Source organism: Syngnathoides biaculeatus, chromosome 15, assembly GCF_019802595.1.
Source record: "Syngnathoides biaculeatus isolate LvHL_M chromosome 15, ASM1980259v1, whole genome shotgun sequence".
NCBI lineage: Eukaryota > Metazoa > Chordata > Actinopteri > Syngnathiformes > Syngnathidae > Syngnathoides > Syngnathoides biaculeatus.
This window is the reverse complement of record NC_084654.1, coordinates 9,259,371-9,278,097: the sequence shown is the minus strand read 5'-3', so window position 1 is coordinate 9,278,097 and position 18,727 is coordinate 9,259,371. Positions and strand designations below refer to the sequence as shown.

The 18,727-nt window shown below is 42.0% G+C and overlaps 1 protein-coding gene across 1 annotated transcript in view; it reads left to right on the top strand.

Annotated features, from left to right (window-relative positions):
* eipr1 (EARP complex and GARP complex interacting protein 1) overlaps nucleotides 1–18,727 on the top strand; it is a 78,867-nt gene that overhangs the window by 18,487 nt on the left and 41,653 nt on the right. The window contains exons 3-5 of the mRNA XM_061842806.1: nucleotides 3,281–3,413; nucleotides 4,933–5,089; nucleotides 9,648–9,747. Coding sequence (XP_061698790.1) covers nucleotides 3,281–3,413; nucleotides 4,933–5,089; nucleotides 9,648–9,747 — 390 coding nt within the window. The remainder of the gene's footprint in view (nucleotides 1–3,280; nucleotides 3,414–4,932; nucleotides 5,090–9,647; nucleotides 9,748–18,727) is intronic.

The following is an 18,727-nucleotide window of genomic DNA, read 5'->3' as shown; positions in this document are numbered from 1 at the left end:
CTGGTAGAGTAAAGCATAAATTGCCTAGGGTGAGGGAATGTTGGAGGTTTTCTCTCCTTTCACACCTGGGTTTATTCGGGAGGACCCCATAACTAGGCTCTGCAATTACCCCATCCCTTTGACCTAAATGTATTTGTACAGCTCCCCCACCACTAATAAAACATAACTTAGCTTAATAAAATAATAAATAAATAAGTGTGTGTGTGTGTGTGTGTGTGTGTGTGTGTGTGTGTGTGTGTGTGTGTGTGTGTGTGTGTGTGGTGTGTGTGTGTGGTGTGTGTGTGTGTGTGAAAGTGAAAGTGAAAGTGAAAGTGAAAGTTAAAGCGAAAGCACTCCAACTCAATGTTAGGGGACCCTGCCGCTATGATGGTCCTTCCCAACACCTCCTCCTGTTCATGCCCCTTTCTTTCATCCTATTGTTTGGTCTGTAAATGGCAAATGGGCAAGCTTAAATGATTGCCTAGAAGGAGTTACTGTTTGAGGACTCCCAGTTAACAGTCCTCTGAGATGCTGTCAGTGTCTATTAAATGGAGAAAATGCCTTTTAGTTGTCTGATCAAACCTGGAGAGGCTCACTTTTTACTGCATTTTGGGCCCTGAACTGAATTAAATCGAGGGCCCATGTTGAAAAGATTCCTATGTGATGAAAGCCCCTCAGTAAAATGGGAAGGTTATAAAATAAAAGTTCATCTTGTTGGACTTTAAACAGCTATTGATTGTTTTGTTTTGTTTTTAAAAATAATATAAAAGGTCAAGGACCTCCCCACTCACATGCAAGAGTATTAATAATCTTGTTGAAGGGTTGCATCTCCTGTAAATGTTTACTGGCCTGATTTAACTACATGATGTATGAATGTACTCTAGGCCCCAACTGTGCAAAGTTCTTCACTTGTTGTACACTTTGTCTATTTGTGTTTTGGACCTGAGCAAACAAAACCCACTTTTACGTCCAGCAGTTTCCCACTATATGCCTCTCACGGCCCTGTTAAAGTGCACCTGTATCTTTCTATCACCAACTGCCCTCATGTCTTCCTTCACAACATCTATCATTCTTCTCTTTGGTCTTCCTCTTGCTCTTTTGCCTGACAGCTCCATCCTCAGCACCCTTCTACAAATATACTCACTTTCTCGCCTCTGGACATGTCCAAACCACCGAAGTCTGGTCATTCGAACATTGTCTCCAAACATCTAACTTTTGCTGTCCCTCTAATGAGCTAATTTCCAATCCCATCCAACCTGGTCACTCCGAGAGAGAACCTCAACATCTTCATTTCTGCCACCTCCAGCTCTGCTTCCTGTTGTTCCAAGGAAGCCAGCTTTCAAGAAACAGGCATTTATGTGCAATAGGTACAATGACACATCAAAATAGGCCAGGATTGGTCAAACAGACTCATGCAATCAATGTATTGGTCACACTTGAATCATGTAACAAGATGGATGATAGCCTGAGTTTTTTCTTTTTTTTTTAATTTTTTAACACACGATCATTCGATCGACCAAAACTGCCTCAGAGATCGACTGGTCGATGGAGATCAACTGGTAGATTGCGATTGACGCATTGGGCACCCCCGGTGTGGTACTTTCTAATGAATTTGAATTATAATGCATGATTTCTTATAGGGTATGGTATGTAGCTGTGTTAGTACGATGTGGGACAAAATCTTCTATTGCTTTCTGCTTGTCCCGTTAGGGGTCACCACAGCGTGTCATCTTTTTCCATCTAAGCCTATCTCGTGAAGCTTATTTCTCTAACACCCACTGTCCTCATGTACTCCCTCCCAACATCCATCAACCATTGGTCTTCCTCTTGCTCTTTTGCCTGGCAGCTCCATCCTCAGCGCCCTTCTACCAATATACTCACTCTCTCGCCTATGAACATGTCCAAACAATCTAAGTCTGCTCTCTCTAACCTTGTCTCCAAAAATCCAACTTTGGCTGTTCCTCTAATCAGCTCATTTCTAATCCTATGTAACCTGTTCACTCAAAGTGAGAACCTCAGCATCTTCATTTCTGCTACCTCCAGTTCTGCTTCCTGTTGTTTCTTCAGTGCCATCGTCTCTAATCCGTTTATAAACTTTGCCCTTCATCCTAGCGGAGACTATTCTGTACCATAGAACAACAGACACCTTCCGCCAACTGTTCCACCCCACTTGGACCCGTTTCTTTACTTCTTTACCACACTCTACATTGCTCTGTATTGTTGACCTGAAGTATTTGAAATCGTCCACCCTCGTTATCTCTTCTCCCTCTTAATAAATACCACATTATCTCAACGTCTTATCTTATCAGTACAACTAGAACTCAGATACTTAGCAATGATTGGCACTTACCAACAACCCTAATATTCACATCTAATGTGCATTTACAGTGAAGAAAATAAGTATTCGAACACCCTGCTATATTGCAGTTCTCCTACTTAGAAATCATGGAGGGGTCTGAAACTTTCATCGTAGGTGCATGTTCACTGTGAGAGAGATAATCTAAACATATAAAAATCTAGAAATCACAATGTATGATATTTTTTAAACAATTTATTTGTGTGATACCGCTGCAAATAGGTATTTGAACAACTGAGAAAACCAATGTTAATATTTGGTACAGTAGGCTTTGTTTGTCAAATTTTTCCTGTAAGATCATTGAGGCCCCATGAGGTGATATCTTGCATGGTGCTCCACTCCGATTGAGATTGACCATCATGTTTAGCTTCTTCCATTTTCTAATGATTGCTCCAACAGTGGACCTTTTTTCACGCAGCTGCTTAGCAATTTCTCCATAGCCCTTTCCAGCCATGTGGACTTGGACAATTTTGTCTCTGGTGTCTTTGGACAGCTCTTTAGTCTTGGCCATGTTACAAGTTTGAGTCTTACTGATTGTATGGGGTGGACAGGTGCCTTTGTGCAGCTAACGACCTCACACAGGTGCATCTGATTCAGGATAATGCATGGATTGGAGGAGGACTTTTAAAGGCGGACTAACAGGTGTTTGAGGGTCAGAATTCTTGCTGATAGACAGGTGTTAAAATAATTATTTGCAGCTGTATCTCACAAATAAATCGTTAAAAAAATATACCTTGTAATTTCTGGATTTTTCTTTTTAGATTATCTCTCTCCAAGTAGACATACACCTACGATGAAAATTTCAGAACCCTTCATGATTTCTAAGTGGGAGAACTTGCCATATAGCAGGGTGTTCAAATACTTATTTTCTTCACTGTACCTTACCTAAATGAAACATAAATGGAGGTGAAATTAATTTCTTCTTTCTGTTCTCCTTCCTTCAAGATCCACATCATTGACTTCGATGATGAGAATAACATCATTAATAAGAATGTCCTTCTACACCAAGCTGGAGAGATATGGAACATTGGTGCCAGTCCTGCAGATAAAGAAGTACTTACCACCTGCTATAACAAATGTGAGTGCCACTATTTTTCCCTGGGTCTGTCTGCATTTACTTCCTATTAATGCATTTTGTTTTCCTTCATTCATTTTGACTTTCAACTTATTTTCCTTTTGTTTATCAAATTGCTTCATGCATTTTAGCTAAGAGGCATTATGGTGAATAACAGGTGATAAACTTGAGCTTTGATGGAAATTATGTTCTTGTGAATAAAATTATTAAATCTATATTATGCTCATTGTTTTTTTTTATTATCATACACCTAGCTATCATTAAATTGGTTGATCTAAAGGTATGTTTGAAGGAGACACATATTTTTTTCTTTTTCATCACATTTCAAAAAAGTTCCCTGGTTGGTTTTATCGTAATAACATGTCTCTGACATGCTTTCGTCAGTATCAAGAATCCTAGAACAATTTTCACCCCCTACTTTTTTTCCTTGCTGAAATCAGCCTGTTTTAAAGGTGTGGTCCAGTTCCATGCAAATAAGCCACTTGTCACCCCGCCCCTTCTGCTGCAATGCCAATGTTAAGTATGGCACTCATTATCTGGATGAATACGGGTGAAGCTAGGGACTAGCCACTTGTTTAGCCTTATTAGGAAGAAAAAAAAACCTACGAAGGACACATTAGTCTCCGCAAAGAGAGCATGGATTGTATTTTTTCACTTGTGGAATCAGCATTTTTTTCATCCATGCGCGAAATTCCAGTTGTCAATTAGTGTGTTGATCCATGTGCCGTAATTTCTCCTGTTCAGGTGACAGGCCACGTTATATAGCTTTGCTAGCACTAGGTATGTTACTAAAATTTTTTAAACCACCTCAATATTAAAATAAATATCATTTATCCATCAATTTTCTTAGCTGCTTATCCTCACAAGGGTCGCGGGAGTGCTGGAATCTATCCCACCTGTCAACGGGCAGGAGGTGGGGTACACTCTCAACTGGTGTCCAATAATGTTGCATGTTTTTGGAATGTGGGAGGAAACCAGAGTGCCCGAAGAAAACCCACCCAGGCACAGGGAGAACATGCAAACTCCACACAGTCAGGTCCAGGACCGAACCCGGGACCTCATAACTGTGAGGCCAACGCTTTCCAGCTGATCCACCATGCCGCCTCAATATCATTGAATAGAGGTTTAAATAAAAAGAGCCCTGATTTGTAAGAATCAGTAAACAATTGAATATTTTATGGCAATAATATAATAATAATCAGCCCCAAAAGTTGAAAATCGGCCCCAATTTACTTGTATGTAAATCAATGTCGTAAGCACACAATCGAAAATAAGAAGCCCACAAAATATTTGTTTTGGTAATTTCTTAATTCATTGGTAGCCAGCTACTCCAGAGAGAGTAATTTGTACGCGAGAAATTAAAAAGTACATTTTCCATAATATGTCCCATTTAATTTCACATAGATATAGTCCCGTGATTGGCTGGTGACCAATGCAGGGTGTCTCGAGCTTTGCTTACCTTTTTGAATGACAAAATAATCTGTTTAATCTGAAAATCATAGAATGTGTCGTTCCCATCCAGTCAGTGACAGCCGGGTGGTGTCGTGTGCAGCAGTATGGCGGATGCCCTCCAATTGGGAGACAGGAAACCATGAGTCTCCTGATGACTCAGGCCACAATCCTCAAACCCTGGAGCTGCTTTGTCACCTAGATGACAGTGCCCTCACCAACACAGCCTGGTATGTTTTTTTTGGGGAAATAGCAATACAGTGTTTCTGTCTGTGTCGTGTTGAGTCAGTCTCCCTGCCATCACAAGGAGAGAGAGAGAGAGGTTTTTGGTAAAGGTATTGATATTTGAATATTGTTTTATTTTATTCGACTTAGACTGCAGTATTGACTAGGCCACATCTCTGACTTTAGTCATGGCCTGAGTCTTTTGTCTATTCATTTGAGCTCCTCTGCACAATGCCGCCCCATAACTCACCACCTATGAGAAGGGAAATCAATGCTCATTTCTTATTTTAGTCCACTGTTCATCAGTATCTCTCAATTGCTATCATTTTTAGAGATGCCAATCCATTAAAGTGACACATACTGTAACTGTGTCTGCAAGGAAGAGATAAAGCTGGAGGAAGGAGGAAAAACTGAAAGTGTGGGAAAGAGTTTGTGTGAAAGTGTGTTCTTTGTGTGTGTGTGTGTGTGTGTGTGTGTATTTGTGTGTGTGTGCATGTACGTGTGTGTGTGTGTGTGTCTCAGAGGTCTGGTCATGCAATATTGTAAAAAGATTGATAGATTCGTGCTCCACCATCTCAACACTCTAAGTCAAGAGTTGTGACTTGCACAAGGGCATAGTGTGTGTGTGCACGTTTGTGTGTATGCATGTATATCTTTCAGCCTATGTTGGACACTATTGGCTTCCATGGATGAATGACTTTGGTCTGCTTCCCTCCTCCTCCTTCAAAACACATTAACACATGTATCCACATTTACATTACTTATTCTGTCATTGATTGGCTCCGCTAAAGACATTTACTCCTCATCACCATCGTGCGCAGTATATTTTCATCCAAAAGCGAGTTTATTTTTAGCCTTGTCGCTTGTCTTTTGACGTAGAATTGTATATATCTGAAAGCCAATAAACGTCGGCGGCATAGGAGAGGCAAGACTGGTGAGACAGACAACACGTAATGCCTGGATCACATGGCAAGACAAATGTCCTCTTTCACGATTGCCCTGTCACACTACAGCAGTAAAATCTTGTATTCCAATACCACCACATCCCGTTTTTTATGACCATTTGGCTTTGTCTTGTCAATTCAAATACGGCTCACTTACCATATTGATGATGAGTGGATCACGTCGACTATGTTATGAGAAAAAAATGGGGTTGAATAAAGCCTGTGTGGCCACCGGTGCTCAGTACAGGAGAGGATATTAGTGTGAGGCTTGCTTGAGGTATGTTCACGTACTTTTAATGTGATATTTGTCGAAAGCAGGGAACAAAATGTTATATAGCCTAGCATGCTAGTGCTAGTGCTACTGGTTCTCTGTAAACATGTTGCAGTTCTGTTGAATAGCATTCTGACGTTTCATTGTGTGTGAAGTAATTTAATTTCAACAAAGTTATGTAACTACAGTAATATACAACCTATTTCTGTCATTTTGTACTGTTGGTTTGACCTGACGAGTTGGTATACATGATCTGACCAGAACAGTGATTTTCAACCTTTATGGAGGCAAGGCACATACTTTTAGTATGGGAAAAATCTCATAGCACACTAACAAACAAAAATGTCACAAAAAGTTGATACATTTATCGCTCTATGTACTTACTGCCATCTAATCAAAGACCATTAATATGTTGTTTCTGTCATTAAGACCCAATGGCATAAATAGATGAACAAAGATACTTTACTTAAAGTGGGGGTGACATCCCTATAAACATTCTAAAATAGATATTGTAATGAAAAATACATATAACAGTATTCACTGCAATGTCTATACGAAAAAAATAAGTGAGCAGAGAGCGCGTCATCCATGCACAAAGTTGCGCAATTGAGTGTCCCTCGACATCCAAGTGGTCGCCATATTAGTTGCGTCATCTGTCCTTGACGTCATCGTCACTTCCACCGTTGAAAACGCGCAGTGACTGCTACTATGGAAGCCGAACAACAGATTTGGATTTTTCCAACGCCCCTTCTGACACGGAGGTTCTTTTCGAAAAGGACAACACCACACAACCGAGTGAAGTTACCGGGGCAATATTACACTATTGTTTCGAGCTATGTTGCAGGCTGAGTGAGACATTGTTGGCTGGGCGACGCGCACATCGACACATTTCATACGCCGATCTTTTGTTACGTTAAGAGACCGATTATGTGGTCCGCCCCAAATTATTATTTTTTTTAGTAGCTGTATGCGCACATCAACACATTTCATACGCGGATCTTTTGCTACATTATGAGAGAGACCGATTACGTGGTCCGCCCCAAACTATTGTTTTTTTTTAGTAGCTGTAAACACACCTACCTGTTATTTGGAACCCACGAAGCTCTCGTCCTCTGCACCCGTGCAATCCATTTTTCACAAAGAACAGGGTCTCTTTCAAACTTATGAAGGGTAATTCTATTCTCCCGAGTGTTCAAGCAATGTCCAGCAATGCAATGAGCCAGCATTTTGGCTAACACGAAGGAACGACGAGCTACCTTCGCTGAGGTAAAACTAATGGAAACAAACAAGTCCACGAGGGGGGCGCCACTGTCCTGTACATCACTTCCTGCTTCTTCTGGACAACAAATTCCTGAGAGGATTTTCATGACGGGATTTACAAAAAGCTGTATACGTCAAAATCATGTTTTGTGGTGAAAAAACACATGGGACCATATTGGCTGTGGGTTTTTCATTAATAATATACCAAAAATCCTTTGACGACACTTCAGCTTTAAAGTTCAAGTAACTTTTTTGTGAGATGTTATACATGCATGACATACAACCTACCTGAAATACTATTCCTCTCATACCTACAGTGACATCTGCTTATTTATAGTAACTTTTTTTTTTAGTAACAAGTATATACAGTAGATGAACCGGTCATTTAAATAGACTTATTGCTCCATCTTAAGATCGGATCGGTGAGGCCTGGAAAAAAAAAAAGCTTGGGGTTCCGATTTCCCGACCGGCCATAAAAGCTCCCGCCGAACCTAATATTTTTACACCACGTAATACATATGTCAGGGGCATGGTTCTCCACGGCCCCATGTACAATGAATGGGGAAGCAGAGAGTTAAGTCTGGTGTTTGACAGGAGCCACGGCAGGCGGGGGCTTGGCCGTGCTACTTCCTCGTGCGCGCTACTGCACCTTGTTGTACCCTGATTACGTTGTGTATTTAAGCCTTGTTTTTCATGCCACTTGTTGCCAGATTGTTGTCTATATATGCATGTGTGTTCACGAGCATCAGATAGCGTAGCTGCCTCATCCCATGTCATCGTGTTACTGAGCCATACCAAGTAAAATTACGTTTTCATGTTTTGTCATGTCCGATTTTTGACATCGTTACATGTTTTTGGACCAAGCTTTTTACCTTGTGATTATTGTACCATCGCACTGTTAGACTGTTTTCCCATGTATGTCCTCTGCCTGGCAATAAACCTTTCTAAAATCCACGCTTACGTCTCGGTTTCCTCCATCTGAGTCCTACCCACCGCCCTGTTCGTGACCAAATCAAGTTTATTCATCATCTCTGCTAATCTTCCGGTGTTTCGCAAGGCCATCATGAATTTTGATGTTGTTATGCACAAGAGAGCATGAATTAACAAGAACTGACAAGAAAATGGCAGCACCATGTGCTAGAGACAGAGTCAAAATATTTTGTGAAAAAAAAACTACTACCTACCAAAATGAAGAAAATCAGAAACCACAACATTTTTTGGGGGGGCCTGATCAGTTATAACTCGTTGATGGGTGATTGGTTCCAAAAATCTTGATTGTGTGAAATCCTACTTTAAACCCTGCCCCTACCCTAACCCAACATGAACCAAGTCTATAATGTTGTACGTTATTCTCTATCATTGACAATGATAGTTTTTTTTTTCCTTTCTTGCCAAAGTGCTATATACTTTATGTGCAGGCCATTTACAATTTTTTTGACAAAACTAATTTACTATACTTATTTCCTCACTCACCATTGTGCTTTCATCAACATGTATTTGAATGTCAGGGTAAGCCAAAGATGTCTGGTAGGGTACATTGGAGTGTTTTAACCCATTTATCAATTTTCTACACTGCTTATCCTCACTGGGGTGATAGGTATGTTGGGTCCACCCTGAACTGGTTGCCAGCCCATCGCAGGGTACATATAAACAAGCAACCACTCACATTTATACGTAAGACAATTTAGAGTCTTCAATTTACCTACTATGCATGTTTTTGGAATGTGTGAGGAAAGCAGAGTTCCCCGAGAAATCCCCCACACACACAGGGAGGACATGCAAAGTCAGCACAGGCAAGGCCAAATTTGAACTTGGGTTCACAGAACTAGGAAGCAGCTGTGCTAACCATTCGCCACTGCAGTCCTAAAACCTTGCGCTTGAAATTATTTTTGTGAAGGCAGACTTTTTCCTCTCATTTGGATCTCTTGATATTGTACAGGTCGTGTACATGTCAGTGATTACACTAGTTGATAACCGCTAGTCGTCTCATAATGTTGTTAATGTGTGTGTGTGTGTGTGTGTGTGTGTGTGTGTGTGTGTGTGGTGTGTGTGTGTGTGTGTGTGTGTGTGTATTGAATCAATTCACAGCGTACTGTGGGAGCCATTGGGGGATGGCAAGCGTGTTATTTCATTGGTTGATAACCATGTACTACTTTGGGACCTGGAGCAGACCTCCACGCAAGCCACTGTAAGATGCAAATCCACCCAACTACACACACACACACACACACACACTTACACATACACACAGGGCACTGCATGCCACATAACATACACAAACACACACTATCTCTTGCAATAGTAAACTCATTATTTGATAATCACTATATTGTCACGACAGTATCTGAAACATGTTCTATTTCACTGTGACATTAGCAGTGTCTTCATCATTCTTTCTCTCATACTCAGACCACCATAATAGCCCCCCACATTCCCCATAGTTGTGAGTGTAAATAATTGTACCATTGTTAGAGGCCTGTGCTTGACTGGTGACCAATCTATAGTTTATTCTACCTCTCGACTGAAGTGAACTGAGATGAGCTTCAACTCACCAATGGCCTGGAAGACTGTAAGTAAAAGAAAATGTAACTGACAAAGACTGAGGAATGAAATACATGATCACAAATTGCCATAACAATCCCTGCGATTGGGTGGCAACCAGTTCAGGGTGTAGCCTGCCTCCTGCCTGAAAATAGCTGGAATAGGCTCAAGCACTACCCTTGTGCAGCTGAGCTCCTCGGAACTATGAGGTCAACGTGCTAACCAGTTGCGGCTCCATTGTGTGATTCTGCAATTAGATTTGCAAAATTATCATTTCTTTAAAGCCTCAGTGCAACACATTAATAGGGGATGTCTGTGAGGTAAATGTGTTGCAGTAGTGTTGGCTACTGTTCATTCTTTTATTTGTCAATAAGACAATATTGTGCACTGTCCGTGGTGCGTCACCAAATTTCAGTTCATAATCACAGTCAACTAGCAGTTTTAATACTGATTTATACATTTTGAATTTTTCCCCAATCATTTAGAACCTCCCTTCCTGGAAGCTGTCACCTTATCATGGTGGAGGGGTTCGAGTGTCCCAATGAACCAAGGAACTAAGTTATCGGGGGCTTTACGCCCCTGACGGGGTCACGCATGACAAACAAGTCCCAAGTGAGGGACCAGACAAAGCATGGCTATAAGAGTCTTATGATGAAAAACAAATGGATTAAGGTTTCCCTTGCCCTTGCCTCCCACCTTGAGCCAGCCTGGAGGCTCAAAGAAATTCTGACTAGATATAGTCAGACTCTCCTCCACAAACCGCTTGGGCTCTGTTAACAATCCTCTTGAGAGTGGCAGGACTCTCTTCCACTCTGAAGTTACCCACAGTGAGAGGCACCGAGCAGGTGTGGGTATACTTATTGCCTCCCGGTTGGGCATGTGTACGTTGAGATTCACCCCGGTGGACAAGAGGGAAGCCTCCCACTGCCTTCGGGTGCGGGACGGGTCCTGACTGTTGTGTGTGCCTATGCACCACACAGCAGTTCAGAGTACCCACCCTTTTTGGAGTCCATAGAGCGCGTGCTAAAGAGCTCTCCCGCTGTGGACTCCGTTTTGTGGGGGACTTCAATGGTCACATGCGCAATGACAGTGAGACCTGGGAGGGTCTGATTGGGAGTAACGGCCCCTGCTATCAGAACCCGACTGGTGTTCTGTTATTGGACTTCTGTGCTCATCACGGATTGTCCATAATGAACACAATGCGCAGTCATAAGGGTGTCCACGTGTGGACTTTGCACCATCACATCCTGGGTCGGAATTCGATGACTGACTTTGTGGTCATATTATCGGACTTGCCTTGTCTTAGACACTCGGGTGAAGAGAGGGGCAGAGCTATCAAGTGATCACCACTTGGTCATGAGTTGGCTCCGATTGTGGGGGAAGATGTCGGCCCGACGTGACAGGCCCAAACCTATTGTGAGTGTCTGCCGGGTACAGCTGGCAGAATCCCCCATCAGAAGGATTTTCAACCCCCACCTCAGACAAGACTTTAATTATTTTCTGGGGAGATGGGGCATTGAATCCAAGTGAACCATGTTCCTCGCTTCCATTGTTGAGGCGGCCGACCAGAGTTGTGGCCATAAAATGGTTGGTAACTGTCGTGGTGGCCACCCCAAGCATGTTGATGGACATCAACAGTGAGGAATGCTGTCAAGCTGAAGAAGAAGTCCTATCTGGCTTTTTTGCCCTGTTGGACTCCCAAAGTTCAAAATGGGTACTGGTGGCCAAGTGGAATGCAGATTTTGTGGTCACTGAAACGAAACTCGGGCATGGGACGAGTTCAGTGAGGTCAAGGAGAAAGACTTCCCGAGGGCTTCAGGGAAATTCTGTTCCACCATTTGGCATCTAATGAGAGGGAAGCAGTGCAACATCAATGCTGTGTTAGTGAGCATTGGGGGGAATGCTGACTTCCACCCAGGACTTTGTGGGTCGGTGGAAAAAATACTTCAAAGACCTTAATTCCACTGACATGCCTTCCCATGGGAAAGCAAGAGTATGGGTTCATTGAGGCAGACTCTCCTATTTCCCGGGTTGAGGCCACCAAGGTGGTTGAAAAGCTCACTGGTGGCTAGGCCCCTGTAGTAGATGAGATCGCCCAGAGTTCCTAAAGGTTCTGGATGTTGTGGAGCTGTCCTTGTATACACGCCTCTGCAACATCATATGGACATCGACGACAGTGTCACTGGATTGGCAGATGGGGTCGTGGTCCCCCTTTTTAAGACGGGGGTTCGGTGAGTGTGTTCCAACTACAGGGGATTACACTCCTCAGCCTCCCCAAAGAAGTCTATTCAGGGGTGCTGCGAGGACGGTCCATGGGGATGTCAAATTCCAGCTTTAGGAGGAGCAGTGTGTTTTTCCTCTTGGCCAAAGAACAGAGGACCAGCTCTACACCTTCGCCAGGGTCCTCAAGGGTCCACAGGTGTTCGCCCAGCCAGTCTACATGTGTTTTCTGGACTTGAAGAAGGCATTCGACCATGTCCCTCTTGGGGTCTATGGGGTTGCTTCAGGAGTATGGGGTAAAAAAAACCCTGAAATGCACCTCCTGAATCAGCACCTCAAAATCTGAGACCGTGTTCCTCACTCAAATAAGGGTGGCATACCCTCTCCTAGTCGGGGATGAGATCCTGCCCCAAGTGAAGGAGCTCAAGTATCTTTGGGTCTTGTTCACGAGTGAGGGAAGAATGGAAGGAGAGATCAACAGGCGGATTGGTCCAGCATCTGGAGTGATGCAGATTATGTATAGATCTGTTGTGGTAAAGAAGGGGCGAAGGTGAAAGCTATAGCTCTCAATTTACCGGTCGATATATGTTTATGCTCTCACTTGTAGTCACAAGCTGTGGGTCATAACCGAAAGAAAAAGATAACCCGCTATAAGTGAAAAATGTGTTTCCTCTCCAGCGTGTCAGGGCTCTCCCTTATCCTCTCATCCCCTACATAGAGAGCAGCCTGATGAGGTTGCTGGGTTATCTGATTCGGATGCGTCCTGGATGCCTCCCTGGTAAGGTTTTCCAGGCACGGCGCACATTCAGTCGGGATGAGACGCTGGGGACCACCCAGGACACACTGGTGGGATTGCAGGTCTCCGCTGGCCTGGGGATCCCTCCGGCAGAGCTGGATGAAGTGGCTGGGGAGCCGGACGTCTGGGCGTCCCTGCGAGAAGCTACTGTCCCCGTGACCCGACCCCGGATAAGCGGTGGAAATGTGTGAATGCATTTTGAACCTATTTTGATACAACCTCAGCTTTCATTTTTTCTGGGAAGACTTTCTACAAGTCTGTCAATTTTGTCCATTTGATGTGAACCGTGGTTGTTGATTTTTTTCCCCCAATTAAAGTAGTGGTCCAAACACCATCTACATGACCGATATCAAAATACAACAAAATACATGAACATCAAAAAATAGACAGAGGTTGTGTTAATAAAATATAAGTTAATATATTTAATATGATGGTAAGCCACTGTACCACAATGCACTGTTCTAATGTTAACACAACACTCAAATTTTGAATAATATTGCGTTGCAGATAAGTCCAAATTTTACCCAAATTCAAACAAAATTTAAAGGTGTGCCAATATATTCGTCCGTATTGTAATTTAACTGTGAAGTTAAATGTTTTCATGTTGAACATAACACTCAAATCTGATCACTTCTTTCAATGGGTCATTAAGTTTCAGATAGCTTCAGATAACTGCTAATGTTGACATCTTCTGTTGCTTGCTTCCAGCCACCAAGTATCTTGTTTGGGTTGCATTGTAGGTCTTTACATAAAGTATTGCAATGCATTCCAATGATACATGATGAGATGTGAGTCTATTTATCTCACATTTCTTGCTAAAGTGACAAAACGCTTTCACCATAACACACAGTCAACAAACATTCGGCTTGTCTGCACGCATGGAGATGTGATGCATTCAAAGAAACTCTTAACTGAGGTTTTATCCTGTAGATATTTTATTCCTTTTCTTATGTCTTGATGATTTTTCATTTATTTTTAATGTCACCCTCGAAAATGCTCACATTACCCCTACAATAAAAAAAATAACCTTTATAACTAAATTAGCCATCATATTAATGATTGAAAAAAAATCTGATGCACTGAATCTGCAGTAGTCGAACCATGTTATTGTGAGGGATTACATGTTTTTCATTTTTCCAACATCTATAAAGGTGATATTTTACACACTGTGTGCGTTTCTGGCAAGTAGTGACCCCAATGTGAGGTTGAGTGCAACCATAGGACCTTGTGAGGTCTTAATCATATCTTCTGACAACAACACTGGACAGCAGAGGTATTAAATCCTGTATCGAAGAAGAGGAGAGGTGGGAAGTAATCGGAGGAGGCTGTATAATGAGAAAAGAAGGATGGAGGGAGCAATGGATGGCCAAGCTTGATTGGAAAGACGTTGACCGGAAGGTAGAGTGGGGTCTATGGATGTAGGAAGAGGGTTGGCTTGAGTGAGAAGGGGAATGAAAAGGGAAAAAGATTGGTAGAAAGATCAATTCCTCACGTACTAATGAGAATGCTAATATCTTTCCTCTCTCCCAGCTCAGCCGTTCCCTCTTGTCAGTGGCTCATGTGTTCATTTCAAGCTGTCTGCAGTAGCGTTCAAAGACCAATGTGACGAACCACATTAATCAATATTTTTATTACATTTCTTTAATGCTCCATGTCAAAAAAGTTATCAGTAGTTGTAGTAGATTCTCAGAAAACCAACAAGACCCAGCATTCATGGTATACACACTCTTAAGTTTATGCAATTGGGCAATTTGTTAAAAGGCGTGTGTTCAGAAAAATAGCAGTGTGGTATTCATTCAGTAAGGTGATACATTTTGTGAAAAACAGATGTAGATCAGGTGGCCCCTATTTAAGGATGAAGCCAGCACCTGTTAAACATGCATTTCTCCTTGAAAGCCTGAGGAAAATGGGTCATTTAACAAATTGTTCAGAAGTTCAGCATAGTTTGATTTAATGCTTGATTGGACAGGGGAAACCTTATAAAGAGTTGCGAAAAACTATAGGGTATTCAGCTAAAATGATCTCTAATGCCTTAAAATGGAGAGCAAAACCAGAGACACTTGGTAAATCCTAGAAACCAAAAACTTTGTACAAAATAGTTTTGAGTTTGTAAAGTCAACAGCAGACTGCTGTTTTTTTTTTTTTTTTAACACACCCCTTTCAACAAATTGCTCAATTGCACAACCTTACGAGTGTGTAAATCATGAATGCTGGGTCTTGTTGGTTTTCTGAAAATCCACTGCACCTACTGGTAACTTGTTTGACATGTAGCTATAAAAAAATAATTAAAATGTTGATTACACTTGTTAGGGTTGAGCACTACTATATTTCTTTCTCACAAGGCTGTAGCATTATTATGACTTCAATGTGGGTGTTTGGATGAGAATTTATGATTATGAAAGAGGACCATCTGCAGACAGGATATTTAAAGTCTATCCACCCCCATTCAAATGTCAGACTTTTGAGACTTTTAAAAAAACTAATGTGACCACAATTAATCACATTTTGTACCCTTCATGTGACAACTCAACTGGAAAAAAGAGACAGGTGAAGTAATAATAAACAACGAAGATAATCTGGTTGTTCAACTGTGCATATTCTCTCATAACATGTGATTCACATTAAAACAGATAAGAACACACCTATCACTTTTTCGAGGCATTAAATATTTTAAAGTGCCTCTGGTTAACCCCAAATAAAGTTAAGATGTTCTAGTATGCATTTCCATGTTTTTTTGTAGTTACATCTCGCAGCATATGTCATGCTCCACAGAGAGATTCCACAACATCAGAGGGATTTTATTATTCAGATATCACGTAGAGATAGAGTACAAAAGAATTTACAAGACATTAAATATAATATCGAACACTACAATTAAAGACAGTCGTCATCAAAAGATACGGCACAACAGTGACGTTACCAAGAATTTGAAATCTTTCGAATAGTGATGAAAAGACGAGAATGGAGCCCTATAGGGGCACAAGCCAGTGCAGTCTTTAGTTCAGTCCCAAGCCCGGATGAATGCAGAGGGTTGTGTCAGGAAGACCAATTGGCTTAAAACTTTGCCAAACAAATATGAGCTTTCATCTAAAGAATCCATTACCAGATCAGCCGTGGCCCAGGTTAACAACCCCAGACGCGTCAGTGTAGTGTCTGCAGTCTGCAGTGATGCGGACTTTGTATCGTTTCGTTGTGCTAAAGAAGGAGCTGAGTCAAAAGGCGAAGCTCTCAATTTATCAGTCTATCTATCTATCATGAGCTGTGGAAAGCTGCAGAAAGGGAAGTCTGGGTATCCCTCCTAAACCTACTGCTGCCATGACCCGACCCGGAAAAGCAGTAGAAGACAGATGGATGGATCTAATTTGAAGGAGGTTACCGACTGTAAGGTACTTTTAACGGCAAGTGTAGCTTGACAACATTGGATGGTGGTATATAAGATGACTCTGGTGGTAGGGAGGAAGATTAAGAAGACAAAGACAGAGCAGAGAACCATGTGGTGAAAGCTGAGAAAGGAAGAATGTTGGGCGGGCTTTCCGAAAGAAGTGAAACACGCTCTCGGGGGACAGCAGGAGCGCCCTGAAAACTAGACTACTACAGTCAAGGTGATCAGAGAGACAGGCAGTAGTGTACTTGATCTGTCTTCTGGTAGGAAAGAGGAGAAATACAAAATACAGAAGTCATACAAGGAAAGAGGTTAGCGAAGAAGAAGTGGGAAACTGAGAGGACTGAAGTGCGGTGAAAGAAATACATTGGGATGCGACATAGGACAAAGGTAGAGGTGGCAAAGGCTAAACGAGGCATATGACTGCATATACATCAGGTTGGACACGAAATGAGAAAAGAATCACTATAGGTTGGCCAGACAGAGGGATGGAGATGGGAAGGACGTGAAGAGTTTGTTTTCAAAACGAGACATAGGCATTTTTTTTTTCAGATTTACGAAACTCGCGCCAAAATTATCCAGCTCCGAATGGATAATTTTGGCGCGAGTTTCGTAAATCTGAAAAAAATGCCTATGTCTCGTTTGCAATATGCAACAGGTTAGGGTGATTAAAGATGGAGATTAAAATGTGTTGACTGGTGCCAGTGGTGTGCTGAATAGATAGAAAGAGTACTTTGAGAAGTTAATAAATGAAAAAAATGAGAGCGAAGGAAGAGTACAAGAGGCAAGTGTGATGGACCAGGATGTGGCAATGATTAGTCAGGGGGAAGTTAGAAAGGTATGTGGTACGTGGAGGTATGGAAGCATTTTGGAGAAAAGTTTTTGACCAACTTGTTAAGCAGAATACTTGCAAGCGAGAAGATGCCTGAAGAATGAAGGAAAAGTGTGCCAGTTCCCATTTTTAAGAACAAAGGCAATTTGCAGAGCTTTGGGCACTATAAAGGAATAAAGTTGATGAGCAACACAATGAAGTTATGGGAAAGAGTAGTGGAGGCTTGACTCAGGACAGAAGTAAGTATCTGTGAGCAACAGAACGGTTTCTTGCTTCAAGTACCAGAGATGCATCATTTTCCCTGAGAATGCCAGTGGAAAAGTACAGAGGTCAGAAAGAGCTACATTGTACCTTCTGTGCATCTAGAGAAAGCCTATGAGAGTAATTTAAGTAAGTTTAGAGAGGAACTGTGGTAATGCATCCATAATTGTTTAGTGTGGCAAAGAAATGTTAGAATAGTACAGGACATGTATCAGGGAAGAAGAACAGTGGTGAGGTCTGCCATACTTGTGACAGAATAATTTAAGGTGGCGGTGGGACTGCATCAGATATCAACTCTGAGCCTCTTCATGGTTGCATTAGGATAGGCTGACAGATGAGGTTAGCCTGGAATCCCCTTGGACCATGATGTTCGCAAATGACATTGTGAATTGCAGTGAAAGCAAGGACCAGAAGGAGGAACAATTAGAAAGATAGAGGCATGAACTGGAAAGGAACAACAGGGAGCAGAGCTGGACGTGTCAGAAATGATATTGATGTTCTCTCTCTCGGAGTGAGCAGGTTGGATAGGATTAAAAATTAGCTCATTAGATGGACAGCCAAAGTTAGATGTGTTGGAGACTAGGATCGAGAGAGCAGACTGTGATGTTTTGGACCAGTCCAGAGGTGAGAGAGTGAGCATATTGGTAGAAGGTTGTTGAGGATGGAGCTGCCAGGCAAATGAGTGAGAGGAAGACCAAAGAGAAGGTTGATGGATGTTTTGAGGGAACACATAAGGGGAGTTGGTGTTGGAAAGGACGATGGAGGAGATGGGCTTACTTGGAAAAAATAAAGGAATTGGCCTCACTGTTTCGACAAATTTTTTAGCGTGGTATAGCAGTATCCAATTTACAAAACCCTAAATAGTCAAAGTTAGAACATATCACTGTAATGAGTTTTGTTGTAGTTTGATTTTGCCAAGCTAGGTCTTTTCTGAACTCCCAGAACATGGCGCAGAGACCACATTCTGAGCCCCTACAGCATAATGTCAAGGTTGTACAGTACACACAATTGTAGGCCCAAAATATTTGTATTCACGTGATGTGTTTAATCATGGATAAGAATGCTTAAGAGCAAAGGTGAGGTGCAGCTGGAAGCTTTGAGTTTTGCCCTACTCAGGTAGAGCTTCTTCCTCTATA